Source organism: Ceratotherium simum, chromosome 27 (assembly GCF_057802395.1).
Source record: "Ceratotherium simum simum isolate JZ-2026a chromosome 27, ASM5780239v1, whole genome shotgun sequence".
In the NCBI taxonomy this organism is placed as follows: Eukaryota; Metazoa; Chordata; class Mammalia; order Perissodactyla; family Rhinocerotidae; genus Ceratotherium; species Ceratotherium simum.
Genome location: NC_141926.1, coordinates 534,883 through 561,017, shown reverse-complemented (window position 1 = coordinate 561,017; position 26,135 = coordinate 534,883). Strand labels below are relative to the sequence as shown.

Genomic DNA, 26,135 nt, shown 5'->3' with positions numbered 1-26,135 from the left:
TTATAAAAATCTCTGGAGACATCTTCCTTCTCCCTGATTAGAATAATTTCTTTAAACATTTTTGTCCATTTTTTTGCCTAGAACTGTGGGGTTTGTATAAGTAGCTTTTGTATATTATGGAGCAGCTTTACTACTGTAGGTGTTTTAGTATTTTTTTCTTTTTCTAATTTTGATAATTTCCTTCTAATTAGATTTCTACCACTCTGTCAGTGCTTTTATGAATATTTAAATTTGTCTTGGATATTTTATTTGAATTATCAGAACATCCATGGAAAAAATTCATGTTTTCAATTATAGGTTACATATTAGCAACTTTGGAGCACTCTATTTCACCTGTTTAATAACATTTCACCATTGTGTGATTGTATATTTCCTTCATATTTAAGCTCTTTTGATAAGCCTTTTTTTATAAAGAAAAACTTTCAACAGAGAAAGAAATGGCGATTTTGTTTTCTTTTTATTTATAATTTTATTTATTTATTTATTTTTCCCCCAAAGCCCCAGTAGATAGTTGTATGTCATAGCTGCACATCCTTCCACTTGCTGTATGTGGGACGCGGCCTCAGCATGGCTGGAGAAGCGGTGCATCAGTGCGTGCCTGGGATCCGAACCCTGGCCGCCAGCAGCGGAGCGTGCGCACTTAACCGCTAAGCCACGGGGCCGGCCCTCATTTTGTTTTAATAATATCCGAAAAGAACGTTAAGATTTTAAATGTTATGTCAACATGGGAATGTGATGAAGTGATTTGAGAAATTTTTGATCAGATAATTTCTTACCAATTTTAATACACGTTTAAGAAAACTTGGTGACACTGATAATAGTTTCTTTTCTGATGATATAAATAATACATGTAACATAAAGTATTACTCCAAGTTTAAGGACAAAAGTGAAAATCACCTGAGCTCTCTGAATCCTGAGACAGCCGCCATCAGCATCTCACTGCGCAGTGTCGTCTTTAGCCCTGGGTGCAGAAACACACATGTGCACGTGCGTGTTCACGGAAAAGGTCTCCTTCCCCTCCCTCCCTGTCTTCCTCTTTTCCCTCTTCCCCATCCTCCCCACATCCATTGCCACGTAAGCCGTGTTAACAAACTGCTTCTGCCCTTGTGAACTTTATTGTAGTTTTAATGCTTTATGTTGTGAACACAAAACCTGTATCATAAATATGATTTGCTAATATTTTCTCCTAGGCTTTGTCTTCTCTTTGCATTCTCTTAAAGTGGCTTTGGAAGAACAGAAGTTTTAATTTTAATGAAGTCCAACTTATCAATTTTTTTTAATGCATAGTGCTTTTGTTCTTGTTTCTGAGAAATCTTTCCCTAACCCAAGGTCACAAAGATTCTCACCTGTGTTTTCTTCCAGAAGTTTTATAGTTTTAGATTTTACCTTTAGATCTATGATCCATATTTTAGTATGAGCTCAAGGTATGGATCAAAGCTTATTTTTTTGCATATGGATGTCCGGTTGTCCTCCACCATTTATGAGGAATACATGGCCTTTGCTCCTTTGTCTGAAAGCAGTTGCACGTGTATGTGTGATTCTATTTCTGGACTCTTATTCTCATCTATTGATGTATTCGTTTATCTTTATGGCAAAACTATGCTCTCTCAATGTTTGTAGCTTAATAATAATTGTTGAAATCAGTTGTGTTATTCCTCCAAGTTTGTTTCTTATCACTGTTCCCTTGTATGTAATGTGTCTTTTTTCCCTCTGGCACTTTTAAGATTTTTCTTTTTCTTTTTATAACTGGTTAAGAGTGATTTGATTATGATGAGCCTTGGTGTGGTTCTCTTTATATTTCTTATGCTTGGGGTTTGTTGAGCTTCTTGGATCTCTTGGTTTATATCCCTTTTGTGTTGATATTGTCTACATTTTTAGTTCTGTGCTGTTTTGTGTATAGGTTTTTGTTTCTAAGACAGCAGTAAAGTTTAAAGTGTGTGCTCACAGTCACTGCTGTATCTGTTGCAGGCCCTCCTGGATTTGTCTCTCTCTCTCGAGCACCTTCTTCCATGAGTGTTTTCACTTGTGTGTCTGGGATTATTTTTATTAGACCCTCATGTTCAAATGATAATTTGGCTGGATATAAAATTCTAGGTTCAACACCTTTTTTTCCAACTATGTTGCCTTATTGCACCTAGTGGTACCATTGAGTAAGGTTGGTCTGTTTCTTGATCCTTCAAGATGATTTACTCTTTCTCTCTGGAAGCTTTTAGAATTGTCTTGTTATCTTTGATGTTGGCAAATTTTATTTTAATATGTCTAAGTGTGAATTTTTCATCTTTCCTGATTAGCACGCTATGAGCCATTTCACTGTAAGGTTTCTAAATGTTTTAAAAACATTTTGTTGGAGAAAAATTGAAACATGCGCAAAAGTAGTCTTAATAATGTAATAACCCCCTTGGACTCATTGTCCACAGCTCCCAGGCATGCTCAGTCTTGGACTCATTCATCGTCACCCACCTATTTCCTTTCTTCCTGTGTGATTTTGAAGCAAATCGCAGAGATTATGTTATTTCATTTAGGTGTCATAATATTCCTGGTCTCTGTATCTGAAAAGAATGTATGTTCTTCTAAAAAATAATGGCATTATCACAAAATAATTAACAATACTTCCTTAATATCAAATATCCAAATGTTCATATGGCTTTTTTAAAACAGTTTATTTGGACCCAGGATCCAAAAAAGATCTACATATCACAAATGGTTGATATGTGTGTGTTTTCAGTCTTTCTTAATTCATGGATTCCCTCGCTCCACTCTATGGAAGAAGCTGGGCTATGTGTCTGATGGCTCCTCTGTGACATAGTCCTCTGCTCCTTAGCTCCGTAGGCTCCATGAGGGTCAGGTGAGGATTTTCAGTTGTTCATAAGACTTTTTCAGAGACGAAGCTGTGTTCTTCCATCAAGAGACACAGCATGCCTGATTCTCTCTCTTCCTTGGAGTGCTGGCAACCAGTGACACTCAGTTCCTAGATCCATTAATTCATTAAGGTTGCAAGATGGTGAAACAGATTCTGTCATCCTTCCTCATTCAAAGGCTGGAATACTGCTGTAAAGAGAAACTTCTCCTCACTTACCAAGGAGAGCCAGGATAGATGTTTAATTCTTTTCATTTATTTACTCCTTTTCAAAATAATGGGTTGGGGCCGGCCCCGGGGGCCTAGTGGTTAAGTTCAGTGTGCTCTGCTTTGGCAGCCTGGGTTTGGTTCCTGGGTGCGGACCTACATCACTCTTCTCTCAGTGGCCATGCTGTGGCAGCGGCTCACATACAAAAGAGAGGAAGATTGGCAACGAATGTTAGCTCAGGGCGAATCTTCCTCAGCAAAAACAATAAAAATAATATAAAATAAATGGGTTAAGTCACTGGCATCCTCCAAGGGCAACCAGTTAATTTTGCTTCCTCTTCTCCTTTCTTTCTTTTCTTTTATCTTGTTTTTTAGTATTGAATTTGATACTCCATCCATTCTAGCAGTTATCCTTGTTGAGATTCAAAACCTTAGCCATTGGGAATGTCTTCCAGTCGGCTCCAGGGCCTGTGAGTGGTTTGATCATGTCCTGGTTCTTAGGGTGAGATGCTCCAAGCTCATCTGTGCATCTCACGACCCGGCCCTAGAATCTGCCATTTCTCAGGGCGCTTTTAGTAAGGATGGTATGCTAGGGATACCCCTTGCCATTGGGCTGGCCATTGTTTCTAGACATTTTCCGTGGAGAGAGGTAAGACATTCTGTTTAAAGACAAACTACCACATGTGTCCATACTGATATTGTCCATTCAGGTTCCAGACTGCGGAGTTTTTCTCACTTTTGTCTTTGTAGCTCTTCTCTCCCTCAGGAATGTCTGGGTTCCCAGGGACGATAGAATCAGACTATCACATGACTCTTCATTTGTGCTACAAACATCACAGTGTGACAGTGCCCTCACTACCACCAGCAAACAGTGTGACTGCGGAAAAGAGTTGAAATTTCTTATGCAGTTCTTTTTGTCCTGAGTAGATATCTCTAGAGGAACAGGTTAAACAGTCTAACTGCAGTGTTTTAAGTCATTTGGGATAGTTCATGCCAACAACTGGAGAAACATTTAGGTTCATTTGTTTCATTTTATTTTCAATTTTGGGGATTTCTTTTTTATTTAGTTTTGATTTATAACTGTGAAAATATTTACATGGTGCCAAAGTCAAATCTACCAACAAAGGAATATTTAAAGAAATGTTCCTTTCACACTCAATGAAAACAAATAAAAAGATGAAGCTCAATTTTGTTACTTTGTAACCAACCTTGTAAAAAGTATCTTACTGCTCTTATTTTGGTGTAGATGTCCACACGGAAGCCGTGCAGGCAGCTTTGGCCAAGTACAAAGAGAGGAAGATGCCTATGCCTTCAAAAAGACGTTCTGTTCTCGTGCATTCGTCTGTGGAAACCTATACCCCTCCAGGTATTGATATACAGTGTCAGGAATGGCTTATATGGGTGTTTCACAAGCCTGATGTCTTAACATTTGTTTCCCATTGAGTTGGAATATCCTTCTGACCTGTAGTGATGATTTGGAAAAATTGGAGATTAAAGCTGTTTGTATAATATTCCTTACCTGAAAATCTGTGGTCTACATGGTATGACTCTTGCCCACACAGATACTTGCTTTCTGCAGGACTTTTTGTGTAGATTTTAATTTTTTATTGAGATGCTATTTGCATCTTTTAGTAAAGAGAAGAACCTAAAATAAGTGCCTAGTGGAATGCTAAAGTTCCCTGAATTAAGAATTTTAAAATTGTTCTCATCTTATTAACTATTATTTACTGTGTTGTTACCAGGCCTTAAACGGGAGAGTATAAGGCTATTTGGAGGGTTCTTTGTTATTTTGTTATTGTTTTGTTGTTGTTACCATTAGAAATGAAGGCTTTTGTACGGAGTTTCTCTTCAGCAGTAATGTGTTTTAATAAACTATACAAGGTGTTTATAGTGTTTAGCGACTGCGTTATCTGTGCACTTAACTGCTGTTGCCCATCTTGTTATTTAAGTCACAAAACTGGCGACATTAGTTTTTGGTTTGATGACACAGTAAAAGCCAAACACACCAGATTCACAAGATAGTTTAGTGGTTTGGGTAATGCTTCCTTGCTACAGAAAATGTTTATATTGTTGAAAAAAATCTCAGAAATGGCTGTTAAATTATTGTTTTTATGAAATATAACTATAGATACTATCTAGTTTTAAAAAGACTTTTAAATAATTGTGAAACCCATAATAAAATCACAGTTGTGCTGACTTGATAGAACCTTAATTCACAGTTAATTTTATTGACTGAAGCAGTTGTCTTAGGAAGGAATTCTTTTCAGAGCTCATTCCTGCTTCCCCTAAGAGGATGCAGGTGGACCAGGTGAGGCCTGGAGGCAGGTCTGGGCTGCAGCCCCAACAGCCACCACGCTGGCCCAGGAGGTATAGCTTGGCCCTGCCTGGGGGCTGTCCAGCCATGTGTGGAGGTGGTATGGGGATCGGAGTGGACACTCAGTAGTAACACCGAGTGTTCACTGAGCACTCAACACTTGGGGTCTCCTTTGGTACTGGAGACCCCACTGAGGAATGTGCTGAAGCCAGTTAGGAGTTGGGGCTGTCTTCACTGCCAGGGTGTGGTGCCCCTGAGGCTCCATTTTCTGGGGAAGCTGGGGTTGTGAAGCCAGTGTCCAGAGTAGGGCCCTTGGATCTTACAGCCGGTCAGATGCAGGCCCTGCTAGATGGAGGGCGACCACATCTGGGTGCAGCTGTGCAGGCGCACAAAGCATGTCCAGCACAGGCCTGGGTGGCCCAGGTGCCAGTGTGGGAACCGCGCCCTCGTGGACTTGTCCCTACATCATGCCTGTCGTCGTTATTTTAACCACAGACACGTCGTCTGCCTCAGAAGATGAGGGCTCTTTACGGCGACCCGGGCGACTTGCCTCCACTCCGCTCCAGAGCCATTCCAACGTCGAGCCCTGGCTCGACCGGGTCATTCAGGGCTCGTCCACCTCATCCTCCGCATCCTCCACCTCATCTCACCCGGGAGGGAGACCCGCCGGCACGCTCGCAGGCCCTGCGGCCCACGCCCATATAGGTCAGTAACAGCTGCCAGGCCCCTCCAGGACAGGGGTGCCTCTGCGCTCATCAAGACCCAACTTCTCTTTTTCATCTGGCAAATGTCTTTTTGATAACAAAAGTAGTTCTTGATTCTTCTGTGGTTTGGCAATCCCAGACCCTGTGGCCCTCCCTGTGGACCCCGAGAAGTGCACGGAGTTTCTTGATGTCGTGTCTCCTGCTCTGGAGGGGTGGGCTGTTGCAGGTGGCAGGTGCAGGGTGGATGGTCAGTTGGCCGTGACCGCGGTTGCTCCTGCGAGTCACCCTTGGCCTGTGGCCTCTCCATTGTCTCCCTTTGCTCATTGCTTTGTCTGCACAGTTGTGGAGCCATCAGTTGTGCCTGCGTCTGGGTGGTCCCAAGGCAGAGGGCTGGGGCTGCAGCCATGGTCTGGCCTTTCTTCTTCCACACACCAGGTTAAACAACCCTTCGACCTGAAAAGAGATGTCAGTGAAAGCCAAATCATAAAGATGCATAGATCTTTTTCGAATCATCCAATCCTTTAAATTACATTAAACTTAGAAAGAAAATAATTGTAGACGTTTCATCATTTGAAATCATATTTTTTAAACAAAAATAGTAGCATAGTGAGTTAGCTGTATGTGGCTGACGTGAAGCCCGCATACATTCTTGCACTAGTCCCTTAAAAAAAGTGTACTCCTCAGATCGTGCAATCAGTATTGTCTAAGCCTCATCTTCACCCCCTCTTTTTTCTAGATGTGGAGGGAAGACAAAACGTCGAGCTGATTGTAACTTGCCTGAGATCCCACAGCTGGCTTAGTGGCAAAGCCAGGGCTGAGACACAGTTTTCTCAATTCTTGCTCATTTTCTTTGCTGTTAGTTGCTTTCTGCTAAAACTGAAACGGTGCATCAGCAGTGCACCCAGGAAGGCTGGTGTTTGCAGTGGGGTCCCAGTGGGTGAAACAACCCCCAGTCAGACACTGGACTAATGTGCTGAGCTGTTTTTGTGTAAAATCTCGGTCATTTGGCTGAACTGGGAGTAAATCGGGTGTTTAAGTAGCCAACAGCTTGTGTCTCAGCGTCCTCTGTGAGCACATCACTGATGCTCTTCATTTTTTATTTGTTGAGTCAATATACAAAGTCTGCGCATTTCTACTGAGCATGTGTCTTCTACTGTGATATAAGTCTTAGATGAGAACTCACGACTCCTCACTCTGCTTCTAGCACACAGAGAAGCCTCCAGGACCCCTAGGGAGCATGAGAAGCTGGAGGATGGGCCATCAGGGCTGTGCCAGGCAGCGTGTTTTATGAGAAAAGGACCCTTTGGAAAACAGATTGTTTTCCACCAGATTGTTTTGGTAGCTTTCCTGGGTGTCCTATGAATGGCTAGTGGTTGCTGCCCACCTTTCCTCAAGGAGTTTACAGTGGATAGCTTGAAAAACAGCTTTTGTACTGTTATATTTTTTCTCTGTTTGTGATGGTGATTTGACTTATTGGAAATACAGGTGTATTTCCGATGTGAGAAAAACAGTAGTTTTTGCATGTTCTGTTACCTTATTTCTGCTTCCTGAAGCTCTGTTCCAGGTGAGACATTGTAGGAAAGTAAAGCAGAGCATTTATAGTTTGAGTATATTAGCCATTGATGAGCTGTTGTCAACGCTGCTTCCGGGTGGGTTAGAAATAAAAACATATTCAGCATGAAAGAGTGGCCACAGTTCAAAATGTTTAACCAGACAGCTCTCGACTTTCCAGTGGTTCTTCCAGTGGTTCTGGGGCCTTTAACAAAGCACTTAGCTGTAAGGTGTGTTTGAGTCAGGTGTTCTCATTCTCTGAAAGGCTCTGGCTATGGAGATTTATAAGGTGGGTTTTCACCTCCGAGGGTGGAGGTCTCCCGACTTCTGCAGGTGTGGTGTGGCCATCTCCTCTCCGTCCGCTTGGTCGGCCTCACACACCTTGTGTGATGAACTGTGGGAAATTCCCACAGTCTTCACTTGGGCTCTATTCAATACCTTACTGTGGATTGTAGACTTCATATGCTAGATGTTTGCTGATGTAGTTGACGTGAATTTCTAAATCTGAAAATACTCAATTTCTTTCTCTGTATTATAAAATCATTCTGGAGAATTATTCAATTTGGGCTAAGGAAGAAATATAGAAAGAAGAAGAATATATTGGGTAAAAAAATTTGAGGTAGAATGTATTAGGTAAAGGTAATTTAAAAAATATATCATTTTTAATTTTGGATTAAGGAAATCAAATACCTAAAACATTTGGACACAAATATAAGTACCTATATTTAAAAGAAGTACTTTTAGTTATAGTAGTTCATTTTTATTTTCATGTAGTTTGTTTATTTTTAATGCAGCTATTTTAAAAACTACTTGTAGTTAAGATTACTATTTATGCCTTTTTTCATGAATACTGTTAAAATCATTTATTCTTTTTGCTGGATTTGGAAAGGTGGTGAGATTTCTTTTTCAACTGAAAGAACTTCATGATAGGCAGATTTTAAAATGCTAATTTCATCAACATCAAGCTTTTTAAAGGTTTATGAAAACACTGTGTCTAAAGTTAGATTTTTCCAAATGGTGTATTTTGCTATGTAAATATTGAGCTTGTGTTTTGCTTCTATATAATTTCATCTCTCTACATAAAAAATTCTTAGTTTGCCTTCTGCCTAGGTTATAAAATGATAGGTAAATTATTGGAATTTAAAAATTAAAGTGTTAGAGTGCCATCTGTGATGGCAGGAACATTCATTAGAAGATTAAGCAGATTACAGATCTCCACCGACATTGGCTCATGTTGGTTCTCACAAGCGGACAGGTGTCTGCAGTCACTGTTGTGGTGGGGCACAGGAACCATGCCTTCCCAGTGGTAGACTCAGTTATAATGATAATGCTGTAGCGACTTACAGTCAGCCAGTGCTCCCAAGAGATAAATGCACTGTACACTGAAAATTAAACACAAAGTGGAAGGAGGGACTTGAAACATTTTCTGTATCTAACATAGTTTGTCTTTAAATGTGACATTAATATGTTCTGCTCCAAGAACTTGATTATAGTCTCTTAATAAGTGAGATGTGTTGAACAGGCAGTGGGGGTAGTTTTTATCTCTGTCAGTTTATTCTTTGAAGCCAGCAAAGGTCTTTTGTCTTTGTGACATCCAACATACTTTTTTAGGGAGTGTGGGGTAGTTTATAGAAGCCTGGCTATTTTTTTCATAACATAACAAAAAATGGTCCAATAACAATTGATTTTAAATGTGTCTCTATGCTGTAGTTGGTGGTTCTGGTCTAGATCCCTTTGAGAACTGAACAGCCCACATGCAGACATATTTCTACATGCCATGTCTGGGAGTTCAGAGTTCACAGGGTCCCAGTGTGCTTTGGTCAACCAGAAAAACAAAATCAATCAGAATACTGCATTCCTTGCTTAGAGCTCGGCTAGTGAGGCTTTAGTTGAATGAGGTTTAAATAGCAACTTAATACTCTCTTGAATTAACAGCTGCTTTTATTTTGGGTTTGTTTTTCAAAAGCAGATCTGCACCCTGCCCCTCCTGATGTCACCACAGGCCTTGTGGAGCATTTGCACTGTGAGCGTCCACAGCTGGCTTCCGTGAGAGGTGTCCCTCGGGGGTACAGCGGAAGCGTCCTGGAAACGGCAGGTGGTGAGCATGCCTCTCTGTCTCCTTTTGAAATAGCAGAGCACAGGTTCTCTCTTCAGGTATTGAGCATCACTTTAGTGGCTTTGCTGTAGCAAACCTGAGCCAGTCATCAGTTATAATGCTCAGCGCGTGTAAACTGAGACTGGTGTGTGCACTGAATGTTATTACAGAGCGCATCATGTGGAGAAATAATCAGGAATATCCATGGAATTGGTCAAGTGGGGAACATGGAGAGTAGGGAGGAGAAAGCCTCCAAATTTAAATTGAATGCAAAGGAGTTTGGATCTCTAATATTGTAGGAAAATGAGAAGCTGTGGGAAGTTTCTTAGTCTGGACTCAGTGTGGCTGCACAGAGCAGGTGCGGGTGTGCATGCAGCCCTGCCTGCGACACATCAGTGCCCGCGCTCTCCGTCCTCAGCAGCCTGTGAGACCGGCACAACAGCCGTCACAGCTTCCCGTGTGCAGCCCAGAGATGTCAGCCTGATTTTTATCGTGTCCTCGTTTATACCATTTTGTTTTGAAATAGTTTCCAGTGTCTTTTATCAAAATTCTTTGAAGTTTTCTTTCCAGTGTACCAGATTTGAATTGCAGAAAAATCCACAGGGTCTCAGATCTAAGACTTGAACATGTATTTTGATACTCCTAAGCAGTAGGTCAAATATTGTCAAGGTCTTTCAGCTCCTTGTCCAGATACAAAAGGAAAACACTGAGTCAGCATGAAGCAGGTTTTCCAGTGGTTAGATAGATTTTTAAAATCTGTTTTATTACTCTTTATATTAAGAAAGAATTAGGGCCGGCCCCGTGGCTTAGTGGTTAAGTACGCACGCTCCGCTACTGGCGGCCCGGGTTCGGATCCCAGGCGCACACCGACGCACCACTTGTCCAGCCATGCTGAGGCCGCGTCCCACATACAGCAACTAGAAGGATGTGCACCTATGACATACAACTATCTACTGGGGCTTTGGTGAAAAAAAGGAGGAGGATTGGCAATAGATGTTAGCTCAGAGCTGGTCTTCCTCAGCAAAAAGAGGAGGATTAGCATGGATGTTAGCTCAGGGCTGATCTTCCTCACAAAAAAAGAAAAGAAAAAGTTAAGAGCTTAGTTGAGGTATAGTTGATATGTAATCAACTGCACATATTTAAAGTGTGCAATTTTATAAATTTAAGATATGTATACACCTGTGAAACCACCCCTACAATCAAGATGGTGAACACACCCAGCACTCCTAAAAGATCCCATCTGCCCTTTTTGGCTTCTTCTCAGGCAGCCACTGATTTCTTTCCTGACACTATAGGTTAGTTTGTACTTTCTACAATTTTATATAAATAGAATCGTATAGTATTTACTCTTTATTGTCTGGCTTCTGCCACTCTGCATAATTATTTTGATATTCATTCGTGTTCATTCCTCTTATTGATGAGCAGTATTTCATTCTTTGGGTGCACCACTGTCTGTTTATCTGTTTACCTATTGATGTATATTTTGGTTGTTTCCAGTTTTTGGCTATTACACATAAAGCTGCTATGAATATTCTTATGCAAGCCTTTGTGTGGATGTATACTTGCATTTTTTGGGGGGTCAGTATTAGGAATAGAATGGCTGGATTGTATAGTAAGTTTATGTTTAACTTTTTTTTTTTTTTTTTTTTTAAAGATTTTATTTATTTTACTTTTTCCCCCCAAAGCCCCAGTAGATAGTTGTATGTCATAGCTGCACATCCTTCTAGTTGCTGTATGCGGGACTCGGCCTCAGGATGGACGGAGAAGTGGTGCCTCGATGCGCACCCGGGATCCGAACCCGGGCCACCAGCATTGCAGCGCGCGCACTTAACCACCAAGCCACAGGGCCGGCCCACTATGTTTAACTTTTTAAGAAATTGCCAAATTGATTGCCAAAGTGGTTGTACCATTTCATATTCCCCACCATTAGTGATGAGAGTTCCAGTTCCTCCACATCCTTTCCAACAGTTGGTATTGTCGGTTGTTTAATTTTAACCATCCTAATAGATGTGTAGAGGTATCTCATCATAGTTTTAATTTGCATCTCCTCTTTTCATTGCTTATATGCCATCTGTATGTCTTTTTAGAAGAGTCTGTTCAAATCTTTTGCTTAGGGCCGGCCCCATGGCTTAGCGGTTAAGTGCGCGCGCTCTGCTACTGGCGGCCTGGGTTCGGATCCCGGGCGCGCACGACACACCGCTTCTCCGGCCATGCTGAGGTGGCGTCCCACGTACAACAACTAGAAGGATGTGCAACTATGACATACAACTATCTACTGGGGCTTTGGGGGGAAAAAAAAAAGGAGGAGGATTGGCAATAGATGTTAGCTCAGAGCCGGTCTTCCTCAGCAAAAAGAGGAGGATTAGCATGGATGTTAGCTCAGGGCTGATCCTCCTCACCAAAAAAAAAAAAAAAAAAAAATCTTTTGCTTATGTTTTTAATGTGTTGTTTGTTTTCTTATTAAGTTTTGAGAGTTCTTTATATATTCTGGATACAAGTTCTTTATCAGGTTTATAATTTGCATTTTCTCCCAGTCTGTGGCTTGTGTTGTCATTCTCTTAAAGGTGCCTTTCAAAGAGCAAAAGTTTTTAATTTTGAAGAAGTCGAGTTTACCAATTTTTTCCTTTATGGATCCTACTTTTGTGTCATATCTACGATATATTTTCCTAACCCAAAGTCATAAAGTCTTTCTCCTAGAATTTTATAGTTTTAAAGGGTTTTATGTTTAGGTATATGATCCATTTTGAGTTAATTTTAGCATCAGTGCAAGGTATGAATCAAAGTTCACTTTTTTGTATCTGGACATGTAGTTGTTCCAGCATCATTTGTGGTAAAGACCATTCTTTCTCCACTGAGTTTCTTTGGCATCTTCCATGAAAATCTGTAGAGTGTATGAAAGGAGCCTACTTCTGGGCTCTGTGTGCTGCTCCATTGCTCTCTTTGTCCATCCTAATACCAATACCACACTGTCATGACTACTGTGGTTTTATAATAAATCTTAAAAGTCATGTAGTTTGTCTTCAGCTCTGCTTTTCATTTAAAAAATTGCCTTGGCTATTCCTTTGCATTTAAATATATATTTTAAAATCAGTTGTTAATTTCTAACAAAATTCCTGCCAGAAATTTGATTGGCATTTCATTGACTCTCTAAATCAGTTTGGAGAGAATTGACATCTTAACAATATTGTATATTTCAATTGATAAATATGGTATACCTCTCTGTTTATTTAGCTCTTATAAAAATTTTTTCAGCACTGTTTTGTAGCTTGCAGTGTACTGGTATTATATATATTTTGATAAAATTATCGCAAAATATGTTATATTTTTGATGCTGTTTTAAATGGCATTTAAAATTTTTTCCTATTATTTTTTGCTAGTCTATAGAAATACAGTTGATTTTTGTATATTAACCTTGTATTAGTTCTAGTAACTTTTTTGGTAGATTCCTTAAGATTTTCTACACGCATGATCATATTGTCTATGAACACAGTTTTACTTTTCTTTCCAAATTGTTTGCCTATAGGAATACTTATTTTTCTGGCTTTATTGCAGTGTCTAGGACTTCCAGGATGTGAATCAGAAATGCTGAGAGTGGACATAACTTGCCTTGTTTCCAAGTGTAGGGGAAAGCATCCACTTTTCCTGTTTTTAATTGTGATGTTAGCTGTGGGTTTTTCATAGATGCCTTTCATCAGGTTGAGCAAGTTCACTTTTTGTCCTAATTTCCTGAAAACTTTTTTTGTGATTTTTGTTAAATGATTTTTTAAAATGATCTATTAAATTCATCATATGGTTTTTCTTTTGTAGTTTGTTAGTAGAGTAAATTTCATTGTTTGATTTTTGAATGGTAAGCCAAAGTTATATTCTCAGGATAAACCACACTTGGTTAGGATGCGTTATCTTTTTTATGTATTGTGCATTTTATTTGCTAATATTTTTTGTTAAGGATTTCTTGTCTGTGTTTGAGATACATATTGGTCTATAGTTTTCTTGTAATATCTTTGTCTAGTTTTAGTATCAGGATAATGCTAGTCTCAAAATGAATTGGGAAGTGTTCTTTCCTATTCTATATTCTAGTCAGAAAAAACTGATTTTTCTATTCTTGAGTCAGTTTTGTGTCTTTGAAGGAATTTATTCATTTCATCTATGCTTTCCAATTTATGGGCATAAAGTTGTTCATGATGTTCCCTTATTATCCTCTGATGTATGTAGGATCAGTGGAGCTGTCCTCTCTTTTATTCTTGATATTAGTAATTAGTGTAGTCTCTCTTTTCATTCTAGCTAGAGAGTTAATTGAATTTTATTTATCTTTCAAAGAACCAGTTTGGGTTTAATTGATTTTCTCTACTCTTTATCTTTTTTCTATTGTCTTTTTTCTACTCTTATATTTATTACTTCCTTCCTTTTACTTACTTTTGAGTTTACTTTGGTCTTCTTTTTCCAGCTTCTGAAAACTTTTTCCAGTTTCTTAGTGGAATCTTAGATCATTGAGTTTAGACCTTTCTTGTTTCCTAATATAAGTATTTAAAGCTATAAATATTCTTCTAAGTGCTGTTTTATTTAGCATCCCACATATTTTGATATGTTGACTTTTCATTTTCAATATTCAATTCTAGATATTTTCTAATTTCCCTCATGCTTTCAGTTTGACCCATGATTTATTTAAAACTATGTTGTTTAATTTCAACAGATTTCCAAATATTTCAGATATATTTCTCTTATATATGTAATTTAACTCCTTCTACATATATTGAAACTTTTTAATGGCCCAGCACTTGGTCTATTTTGATGAGTGTTCTACTTGAAATAATGTTGTTTGATAGATTTTTCTGTAAATGAGTTATATCCAGTTGGTTGATATGTTTGAGTCTTCCCTATCCTTATTGATTTTCTGTCTACTTGTTCTATAACTTGCTGAGAGGGGGGTATTGAATTTCCAACTATAATTGTAGGTTTGTCTGTTTGTTTAGATCTGTCAGTTTTTGTTTTGTGTATTTTTAAGGTCTGTCATTAGGTGCATGCATATTTAAAATTGTTGTTTCTTGATGAATTGGCCCCTCCATCTTTATAAAATTTTCTTTGGTGATAGTTCTGAAATCTCTTTTATTTGATATTATTATAGCTACCTTGAGCTATTTTGTGGTTAGTGTTTACATAGCAAATATTTTTATCCTTTTACTTTTACCCTACCTGTGTCTTCATAATTAAAATGTGTTTCTCATATTTAGTATTTTATTCATTCTTGCTTTTTGTTTAAGCAGACAATCACTGCCTTTTCATTGAAGTGTTTGGATCATTTATAGTCAATGTAACTGGCAGTTTGGTTGGGTTTAAATCTATGATCCTGCTGCGTTTTCTCTATTTTACCCATCGTGTTAATTTCACCCCTTTCCTGCCTTCTTTTGGTTTATATTCTATCTTATCTCCACCTTTGTTTTTTCAGTGGTTACTGTACGATTTACTATATGCATCTTTACCTATTGCTGTGTGCCTTCAAATAATATTTTTCTACCTCAGTGTGGCAGAGATGGTCTTTTTAATAAATGCTATCGGTACCACTGGAAAGCTTTTTGGAAAAAGTTAAAATTAGATCCTTTCCCCACACCACTGAAAAGGAAAAACTCCAGATGAAGCAGATATCTAAAATGTAAGAAATGAAGAATGAAAGGAAGAAATTAGTGAATTTCTCATTAACCTGGTTATAAGTAAAAGCTTTCTAAATTTAACTAAAACTACGTGCAATAAAAGTAAAGATACATGAATTTGACTACATGAAAGTAAAAAAAATCCTTTACATGGCAAAATAATTCCATAGAGTCAAAGGAAAATTTGACAAACTAGCAGAAAATATTTACAACATGTGTGATAGATAGTTCCAATACAAAAAGGACTTTTAAAAATCAAGGGGAAAATACCCAAAATCGTATGGATGAGGGGTCAGCAAACTAGGGCTTATGGACCAGTGTCCTGCGTTTGTCAGTCAAGTTTTGTTGGAACAGGGCGGTGCCTGCCCTTCCCGTGTCACCTGTGCTGCTTCCCACCACAGTGACAGAGTAGGGTAGTTGTGACAGAGACTGTGCCTGCTGGGCAGAATGTTTACCGTTTAGCCCTTTAAGGAAAAGTTTGCCAACTCCCAGTGCAGGAAAATGGGCAAAAATATAAAGAAACAGTTCACAAAAACAGATATAAAAATAGGTCTTAAAAATGATCTTTAGCCTTTTTCATAATTAGAGAAATACACGTTGTTGGTGGGAATGCAAAATAGTTCAACCTCTTCGGAAGGGAAATTGGTAAAATCTATATAAAGACTTACATTTGGACCTAGCAATGCCAATGCAGGAATTTACCCTGTACACACGCCTCCAAAAATAAGGAAATACATGTGCACGATGTCATTCATTGCAGTACTGTTTATAATTGCCAAATATTGGAAACTGCCTAGCTATCCAAGCCTCACAAATTGGTTGAATAAACCTAGTACATTCGCATTGTGGAGTACTATGCAGCTGTTAAAAATAATGAGAATGTGGGGGCCGGCTTGGTGGCGTAGTGGTTAAGTTTGCATGCTCCGCTTCAGCAGCTCAGGGTTCGCAGGTTCAGATCCTGGGTGTGGACCTACGTACCACTTATTAAGCCATGCTGTGGCAGGCGTCCCACATATAAAGTAGTGGAAGATGGGCACGGATGTTAAGCCCAGGGCCAATCTTCCTCAGCAAAAAGAGGAGGATTTGCAACAGATGTTAGCTCAGGGCTAATCTTCCTCACCAAAAAAAAAAAAAAAAAAGAAAGAGAGAGAGAATGGATCTTTATGACTTGAAATGAGGTGATTTTCCAGGAGATGTTAAGTGAGAAAACAAAGTAAAATAACATTATAGTACACCACCTTTGTGTGAGAAACAAAGGAAAGTAACAAACCATGACATATCTGCTGATCTTTATAGAAGGAAACACTGAAGGATAAACCAGAAAGCAATGAAGTTGACCACCCCTGAAGGTGGGATAGGATGGGTGGAAGGAGTTCAGGAGGGAGTGATATTTCTTTGAGTTTATCTTTTTATATAGTTTTGACTTTTAGAAGTTTGTTAATGTTCTACATATTCAAAACATAAACTTAGAGGATGGGTAGAGGGAAAAAACCCCTAAAATTGAAAGCAAGCAGAAATAAACCTGATTGTATTTCCAAGAAATACCATAGCCACACTAAGGGAGTGACAGCAAGAGCTAATACAGGTAAATCACGGACATGGTGTCTGACCGTGCGCCTCAGTCTTAGATGGGGTTGGGTGTGAAGAGCAGCAAATAAATCCTGAACTCTGGTTAGGAGGTTTGTTTTTTGTAGTGGTGTGGGTTAAGCAATTTGGAAATGACTTTATGTACATGATAATATTGAGTGAAGGCGTCGATGTTGTTGGGAGCCAGGGTTCTCACTCTGGAGGAATGGACATCTAAGTATGAATGGGAAAAGGCAAGAAAAAACCCTATGGGGAAGACTGGAATTGGATGTACTGGCGTGGACTCATGATTTCCAAGATATAAATGTATAGGTTTATGCTTGTCTGTGCACACATGTATATTGTACATGTAGTTGTGTATGTATGTCCATGAATACATACATGTGTCTACACATAGTATTCTTTTTTAACTCTGTGTCCTTAAAGAAGCGAAGACACTGCAGTAGCACTGAGCACATGAGTGACCAGATGTTGGTTTTTAATACCGTTCTCACTCAGAAGAACCAGGGCTTCTTGGAGAAATGGGTGATTCCAGGGCTGGGGCAAGGTAGCATGAAATGTCTCTGAAATATCTTATGACAGAACGTAAGGCAGTGCTCAAAATACTGATGGGGGCCTGTCACAAATCAATTTGCACGGGATCCTCCTGGCTAAAAATGGGACAGTTTGTGCATCAAAATAGTTACGAACCATAATGATTTATAACAGTTGAGAAAATAGCAATCCATGAGTCTTTCCTCATGATTGGTTGATAGATAGATAGGTGACAGACAGACAGAAAGGTGAGTGCTGACTAGTAAATGTAAATAAAGAGCTAAAGTTGGAAAATAATTTCGCAACCATTGCAGTAAAAATTGCTTCTGGCAAGAATGATCCAATGTCTGTTAAATGTAGGAAGAAAGTTCAGTGAGGATCAGGATATTCATATGGTCTTCAAGTGTCCCCTCACACATTGCTTATCAGTTGCATAAGAAAAAATAGTAACGATGTAGTGGAGAACCCAGACAGCGCTCTGGGTTATGAAAATCAACATCTCCATGAGGGTAGGTGGATGACTCATATATCTGGATGTGATATTTGGGTAGTATTTCATCCAGGAGTACAGCACCTGAATTGAATCATGAGAAGACCTTGAGCAAACTCAAAATGAGGTATGTTCTAGTTAATAAAAAGAAAGAACTATAGTCTTTCAAAAAGAAGTGAATGTTGTAAATGACAAAGAAATGTTCCAGATTAAAGGAGACTATAGAGTTGTGACAGGTAAATACAGTTCTTGATTCTAGGCCGGCTCCGCTACTGGAGGAGGGAAAATGCTATAGAAGGGCATTATGGTGTCGGCTGCCACACTTACAATTGGGTGGTGGACCAGCTAAATGTTTCCACCCTTGGGTGGGGGTGCCTGGGGCTCAGGGGGCCTTGTTTACTCCTCCTGCACATGTGCTCTTGGTCGTCTGCCCACATATGTTTTCCTTAGAGCCCTCATCAGCCATGTCAAGAGTTTTTGTTTATTTGCATGTGTACATATTTTGCTTCTTTTCACGTAGCAGGTGGTGAGCTGGTTGAGGGCAGAATCTTGTCTGTCTTTTTGCTGACTTTATAGCTCCCAGAACAGCATTTCTTTCTTTTTTTTTTTTTTTTAATGGTTATTTCAGATACTCTTCTTTTTTTAGGAGATTGATGCCTACAGTGAATTTTTTTTTATTGATGTTTTAATAGTTTATAACATTGTGAAATTTTGGGTTGTACATTTTTGTTTGTCCATCGCCATATATATGTCTCCCTTCACCCCTTGTGCCCACCCCCCACCCCCATTGCCCCTGGTCACCACAATACAGTTTTCTCTGTCCATGTGTTGGTTTATAGTCCACATATGAGTGAGATCATACAGTGTTTGTCTTTCTCTTTCTGGCTTACTTCACTTAACATAATACCCTCCAGGTCCATCCATGTTGTTGCAAATGGGATGATTTTGTCTTTTTTTATGGCTGAGTAGTATTCCATTGTATATATATACCACATCTTCTTGATCCAATCGTCAGTTAATGGACACTTGGGTTGCTTCCACTTCTTGGCTATAGTGAATAATGCTGCAATGAACATAGGGGTGCGTAAGCCACTTTGGATTGTTGGTTTCAGGTTCCTTGGATACATTCCCAGTAGTGGGATAGCTAGATCGTAGGGGATCTCTATTTTTAATTCTTTGAGGAATCTCCATACCGTTTTCCATAGAGGCTGCACCAGATTGCATTCCCACCAGCTGTGTATGAGAGTTCCTGTTTCTCCACATCCTCTCCAATATTTGTTGTTTTTTGTCTTGGTGATTATAGCCATTCTAACGGGCGTGAGATAATATCTTAGTGTTGTTTTGATTGGCATTTCCCTGATGATTAGTGATGTTGAACATCTTTTCATGTGCCTATTGGCCATCTGTATATCTTCTTTGGACAAGTGTCTCTTCATTTCCTCTGCCCATTTTTTGATCGGGTTGTTTGTTTTTTTGTTGTTCAGTTGTGTGAGTTCTTTATGTATTATGGAGTTTAACTCCTTGTCAGATATATGTTTTGCAAATATTCTCTCGCAGCTGGGGGGTTGTCAGCATTTCTTAATAATTATTGAGGACATCAAAGAGCTTTTAGTTTGTGTGGATTGTATCTCTTGATATTTCCCATATTAGAAATTAAAACTAAAGACTTAAATTTTATTAGTTCATTTAAAAATAACAATAATAAACTCATTACATCTTAACATAAATAGCACATATTTATGAAAAAATTTCAAAACAATAAAAATTTAGTGAGAAGAATGAGCTTGTTTTTTGTCCATCTCTCCCATGACTGGCATAATAAAAGCATCTGGGCTCTTATGTCTCGTCTCCACTTGGTCTGTTGTAATATCACATGTTGTGAGGCCTCTGGGGATACTCCACTGTGTGCTCGTGAGAGGAGGAGAGTGAAAATGGGGAAATGACGTCTTAATATGACTATGGAAGTAGTTTTGACCTCATGAACCCCCTGAAAGGGTCTCTGGCATCCCCGGGGTCCCTGGACCACTTTGAAAACCGCTAACTTAGGACAAGTTCTAGTTCCTGAAATGCATTTGGTAAATATTTGTTAAGTGAATTAATAAATTCCCAAATGGCTATTTGATGGGGCCAGCTCTTGGTGGGATTTATAAGTTCCAATCTATTCATGTAGTTGGTCACTGGACCCATTTCCATGTCCTGTTCCCCAGAGGATTTGGTGTGTACTAGCCTCAGTGCTCCTCTTCCCGTAACAGGTGTCCCTGTGAACAGCAGAGTGTCCTCCAAAATCCAGCAGCTTCTAAACACCCTGAAGAGGCCAAAGCGCCCTCCGCTGAAAGAGTTCTTCGTGGATGATTTTGAGGAGTTGCTGGAAGGTGAGATTGCCCTGACTTTGGCTCTTGAGCTTATGTGAACCGGGTGGCTGTTATGTCTGGAGACGTAAGCTAATGTTCATCATATGTGGGTTGTTGCTATGATGTTATAACACAGTAAAGTGGCATTCTCTGTGTTCCCAGACTCTGTGGTCACTGTCTGTGATGGTGAATTTAGCATCACATTTGACTGCCAGCTTTATTTGAGGAGGTAGAAAATTCATTGCTCACAATTAAGAGAATTAACATTTCTCTATGCCTCTTTTTATTTATTTATTTTTAAAAAGAAAATTACCAAGAAATGGGAAGAAGTGTAAACCTGTAGAAAGGGAACAGAAATAAAGCCCAATACAAGATTCAAGCGTGTGAATGTGTTGTTAGAGCCTCAGGGACACATGGCCTGCCCACCCTTCAGCTCCTGGCTCCTTTTCTGTGTAGTGTTGCCACCCCACAGATCAGCTCCAGGTGTCTCCTCCATATGTGAGGATTAGACACAGCTTTTCGGGCATTGTTTCCCCTTTATAATCAGATAACGCCTTTCAAATTCAGAGTTCAATGGTATGAATGCTTTTTAGGGCAGTCTTTCTTACACTTGGGCAAATCTGGGTTACATATCCACTGGAAATATAATTGATTGTACTTTATTTTTTTCTCTCAACATGGTGATGGTTGTTTTGAATGCTCACACTAGTCATTTGCATCCTATACGAGTGGGACTAGTGCCTGCTTCTGAGGCGTCATCAGGGTCGGCCATAACCCCGTGAAAGCCTGGCCATCACTGCCACCGTTCTGGGGATTGTCGTGTGGGGTTATGGTAACCAGGATCCATCATTATCCATGACTGAATTTCCACCCATCCTTTGGTCAATTGGTCTATGACTATTATAAAGGGAAGGAAATCTAAACAAATTATTGCAACCTTTTTATAATTGGTACTTTTTTAAACAGAAAATTATAAAATATGAATGCTTAAAAAGAGAATGTGTGCATGGTACTATGAAATGTTGATTTTTAAATTTCAATTTTGCTTGTAGTTCAGCAACCAGATCCAAATCAACCAAAGCCTGAGGGAAGCCAGATGGTAGTGCTGAAAGGGGAACCTCTGGCCCTGGGGACTCCCTGGCCACCATCACTGCTGGCCGCCTTGCAGCGGTGGGGCACAACGCAGCCCAAAGCCCCCTGTCTGACTGCCTTGGACACAACTGGGAAGGCCATCTACACCCTCACCTATGGCAAGTGTCAACAGAAAGCAATTGGGCTTGGTTTAGGTGTAAAATATTACATGTGTCATACGGCACAGACATATAGCTTGTGAACATGATAGAACAAATTCCTGAGAAACTAACACAACTGTCAGATAAATAGAACATTGCCTCACTCCACTGTCCCTTCCAGACCACTGCCCCTTCCTCCCACCAGAGGGGACCACTCAGTGACTGATGGTGACCGGCCACTGCTTTGGTTTTGAGTGTTCACATAACTATATATGCATTCCTGAACAGTGGAGTTTAGTTTCTTCTAATTTTGAACTTTGTATAAGTGGAATCACACAGTTACACAAATCATAAGCATATAGCTTGATGCGTTTTCACAGAGAAAATACACTCCCGTAACTAGCACCCAGCTCAGAAGCATTTCCAGGTCCCCAGGCCCTTGTGTCCCTTCTAGCACTCACATCCTCCGACATACAGAGTTGACCTGTCATGCTGACTGCTGACACCTCTGGCTTTACCTGTCTCAAAGTTTTATGTAAATGGGGTTTATGAACAGTGCCTGTGCCTGCATTCTTTTGCTCAGCATTGTTTGGGAGACTCATCCGTGATATGGTGTGAAGTTGTAGTTAGTTTATTCTCATTGATGGATGTTATTTTATTGTATGAAAATGCCAAAATTTACTCATGCACTTTATGGTAGATTTCCACTTTGGGGCTATTGTGTATAGTGCTGCTATGAACATTCTCATATGAGTCTATTGGTGAACGTATATAGGCATGCTGGATATAAACGTAGGTGTAGCATTGCTCAGCTTTAGGACACACTGCCAAACAGTTTTCCAAAGTGGCTGTGGCAACCTTAATTCCCACCAGCAGTGTGTGAAGACTTCCAGTTGCTCCACACCCTCTCCAACACTTGATAATGTCATTTATTTCATTTTAGCCTTTCTTATAGGTGCATTGAGGTGTCAGGTTATGGTGCTGGTCTGCATTTCCCTAATGGCTAATGATGCTTTTCATATGCTTATTGGCTATTTGAATATCCTCTTTTATGAGCTATCCAAAATTTTGTCTCATTTTTCTGTTCGATTGCTAATGTTTTCTTCTTTATGTGTTTCAGATACACATCTTTTGTCAGAAACATGTTTTGAAAATATCTTCTTCTACTCTTTGGACTGCCTTTTAGCGCTTTTAATTGTGGCTTTAGATAGATGAGAAGTCTTAACCTAATGTGGTCTAGTTTATCTGTTTTTTTTCCTTTATTATAGTACTTTTTTGTCCTGTTTAGGAAGTCTTTGCCAAACCTAAGATCCCAAAGGTATTCTCCTACCTTTTCTTCTAAAAACTTGTTTTATTTTTCACATTTAAATGTTACAATCCATCTAGAAATGAGTAGAAAAAATTTTTTCAGTCATTCCGTTACAATAGGAATAAATCTTATGAAAGATGCTCAAGAATTCTGTACTTCTGTTGTGACTTTGTATCTAGTAATCTTGTTAACTTATTCTTTTTTGTATATTAATTAGTAGTTCGTCCGTATATCTTTGGATATCCTGTGTGCAGAGTCATGTCATGTGTGAACACGGACAGTGTTATTTTGACCTTTCTAATTCTTACATCTTTTATCTCTTTTTCTTGCCTTGCTGCATGAGCTACAACCTCCAGTACAATGTTGACTAGTGGGCATTCTTGCCTCCTTCTCCATCTTAGGTGGAAAGCTTTCAGTCATGAGGTATGATGTTTGCTGTAGTTTTTTGCTTGTTTTATAGTAGAAATTCTTTGTCAGATTAAGGGAGTTCCCTTCTGTTCCTAGTTTGCTGAGTTTTTTATCATGGATTGGCATTGAATTTTATCCAGTGTTTTTTCTGCTCTGTCAAGACTATCATATGGTTTCTCTCCCCTCCCCCATTAGTTTGATGAATTGTGTTGATTAATTTTCAAATGTTAAGCAGCCCTTGCATTCCTAGAGTAAATCTCACTTGCCATGATATCTTTTTAATAAATGTCTGGATTTGATTTGCCAATATGTTGTTTAGGATCTTTGCATCTGTGTTTGTTAGAGAGATTGGTCTGTAATTCTGTGGAAGGGAACTCACTGCCTGCTTGGGAGGGAGGAGTGTGGTTTGCTGACAGCCTCCACCTGTGGAATTCAGCTTTCAGGTCTAGGTTATGCTGTACCTGGGGCAGCCCCTGGCCAATGACTGAGCAAGGTGGTAGACAGGGCCTTGTGTTTCTGCTCAGCACGACTTTCCTTGTGAGCAGTCTGCTCGATCCCCCCGTTGGGGTTGCAGAGACTTTATCACAGCTGCACTGTGGTCTGACAGCACCTCCCGCCCATTTCACTGTTTCCCTTCACAAGTTTTACTCCCCAGGAATCCTTTTTCCTGCCTAGCTCTGTCTCAGTGTCTGCTTCTTGAAGAACCCAACCTGTAACACACCTTCTCTCCTTTTGCGTTCTCCTTGCGTTTTAAATATATATTCATTTATACTTGTAAGACATTACTACTGCTGTGTTTTTTTTTTTTGCTGAGGAAGGTTCATCCTGAGCTAACATCTGTTGCCAATCCGCCTCTTTTTGCTTGAGGAAGCTTCACCCTGAGCTAACATCTGTGCCCATCTTCCTCTGTTTTGTATGTGGGTTGCTGCCACAGCATGGCCGCTGACAAGTGATGTAGGTCCGTGCCTGGGAACTGAACCCAGGCTGCCAAAGTGGAGCACACTGAACTGAACCGCTGTGCCACCAGGCCGGCCCCACTACTGTTGTTTTTTAAGTCAGTGCTCATAACTATTGATTCTTTCCTGTAGTCCTGTGTGTCCCGCTGTAACCTCTCCTTGTGGCTGGCAGAACTCCCTCTGTATTCATTTTACTGTAGGATTGCTGGTGACGAAGTTTCTCGGTATATGTCTGACAACAATTTATTTCATCTTCATTTTTGAAGGCCATATTTGATGGTGGTCATTTATCTCCTTTGAACGCTCTAAAGACATTGTTACTGTCTTTCCAGAAGTAAGGTGCCAGACTATTGTTGTTCTTTTGATGATAATGTGTCTTTTTTCCCTCTGACTGCTTTTTAAAACTTATATAGATATATTTAGATATGGTGTTTTTTGAAATTTTTTGGGGGGGTCCACAGGGCTTCTTGAATCTGTGGAATGGTATCTTTAATCAGTTTTGGAAAAATTATAGATGTAATCTCTTGATATGTTGCTTCTCCCGCATTTTCTCTTTCCTCTCTGAGACTCTGATTACACTTATATGAAACCTTTCCTGCGTCCCACATGCCTTTAATGGTCTTTTTTATGTTTTACGTTCTTTTTTGTGTATACTTCAGTTTGGAGATTTTCTATTTTCCTTTATTCAAATTCTTTCATTCCGTCTTCTGAAATTTCTAGTCTAACGTGAAACTCCTAATCAGTTCTTATTTTTAGATACAGGCATATCTTAGAGATACTGTGAGTTCAGTTCCAGACCACTGCAATAAAGCAAGTATCACAATAGAGCGAGTATCACGATAGAGCCAGCGTCGCACTAGTGTGAGCATCGCAATGGAGTGAGCATCACAGTAGAGTGAGCATCACCATAGAGCATCACAATAGAGCGAGCATCACACTAGAACGAGCATCACAATAGAGTGAGCATCACAATAGAGTGAGCATCACAATAGGGCGTCACAATAGAGCGAGCATCACGATAGAGCGAGCATCACAATACAGTGAGCATCACACTAGAGCATCACGATAGAGTGAGCATCACACTAGAGTGAGCATCACAATAGAGCGAGTTGTGTGCATTTTTGGTTTCCTAGTACATATAAAAGTTATGTTTACACTGTATTGTCGTCTATTAAGTGTGCAATAGCATTATGTCTAAAAAAACAATGTACAAACCTTAATTAAAAAATACTTTATTGCTAAAAAATGCTAACCATCATCTGAGCCTTCAGTGAGTCATACCTAATCTTTTTTGCTGGTGGAGGGTCTTGCAAAAAATGCAGTGTCTGCAAAGCACAATAAAACTAGATATGCCTGTATTGTCTTTTTAGTTTAGAATTTTCATATCTTTATTCTAATTCCTGTTCTAATTCTCTGAAAAGATTCTTTATCATTCCATGCGTTTTCCTCATCTTTTCCTCTGTTGCCTGGAACACATGCTCCTGTAGTAACTGAAAGTCTCTGTCGCTCTGTCTGTCAGGTCGCCTCTGGTTCTGTTGCTGTTGTCTGTGCGTTCTCTTGGTTTTGGTCTGGGGAACCTGTCTTTCGGGGTGCCTGGTGCTTTTCTGGGTGAGTGTTGGTTGTTGTGTACTAGAGGCTCCAGGTGATGTCGCTTCCTCAGGAGAAGTCCCCCTTGCCTCCTCTAGGCAGGTGGTATAGTAGCTGGTCACTGCAGTCCAGTCAAGGCCAGTTCAGGCCCCATCTTCTCCCCCACTGGCCCCCCCCCGGCACTTCGGTATGCCTGGTATGTTCTCTGTGTCCCTTTCCTCCTGGGGGGGTCTCCAGCCATGGCTTTTATCTCATCTGACTACTTAAGGACTCCACCTTGCTTTTCAGAGGTTTTCCATGTGGATTTT

General features: G+C 39.8%; 1 protein-coding gene across 11 annotated transcripts in view; it reads left to right on the top strand.

Moving 5' to 3' along the window:
• DIP2A (DIP2 acetate--CoA ligase A) overlaps window positions 1-26,135 on the top strand; it is a 125,827-nt gene that overhangs the window by 41,666 nt on the left and 58,026 nt on the right. For 6 of the 11 annotated variants that reach the window (XM_087417879.1, XM_087417876.1, XM_087417878.1 and 3 more), the window contains 5 exons: window positions 4,311-4,430; window positions 5,874-6,083; window positions 9,600-9,731; window positions 20,237-20,356; window positions 21,388-21,585. In XM_087417879.1, the coding sequence (XP_087274005.1) occupies window positions 4,311-4,430; window positions 5,874-6,083; window positions 9,600-9,731; window positions 20,237-20,356; window positions 21,388-21,585 (780 nt within the window). The remainder of the gene's footprint in view (window positions 1-4,310; window positions 4,431-5,873; window positions 6,084-9,599; window positions 9,732-20,236; window positions 20,357-21,387; window positions 21,586-26,135) is intronic. The other 5 variants (XM_087417874.1, XM_087417875.1, XM_087417880.1 and 2 more) reach the window with 3 other exon arrangements.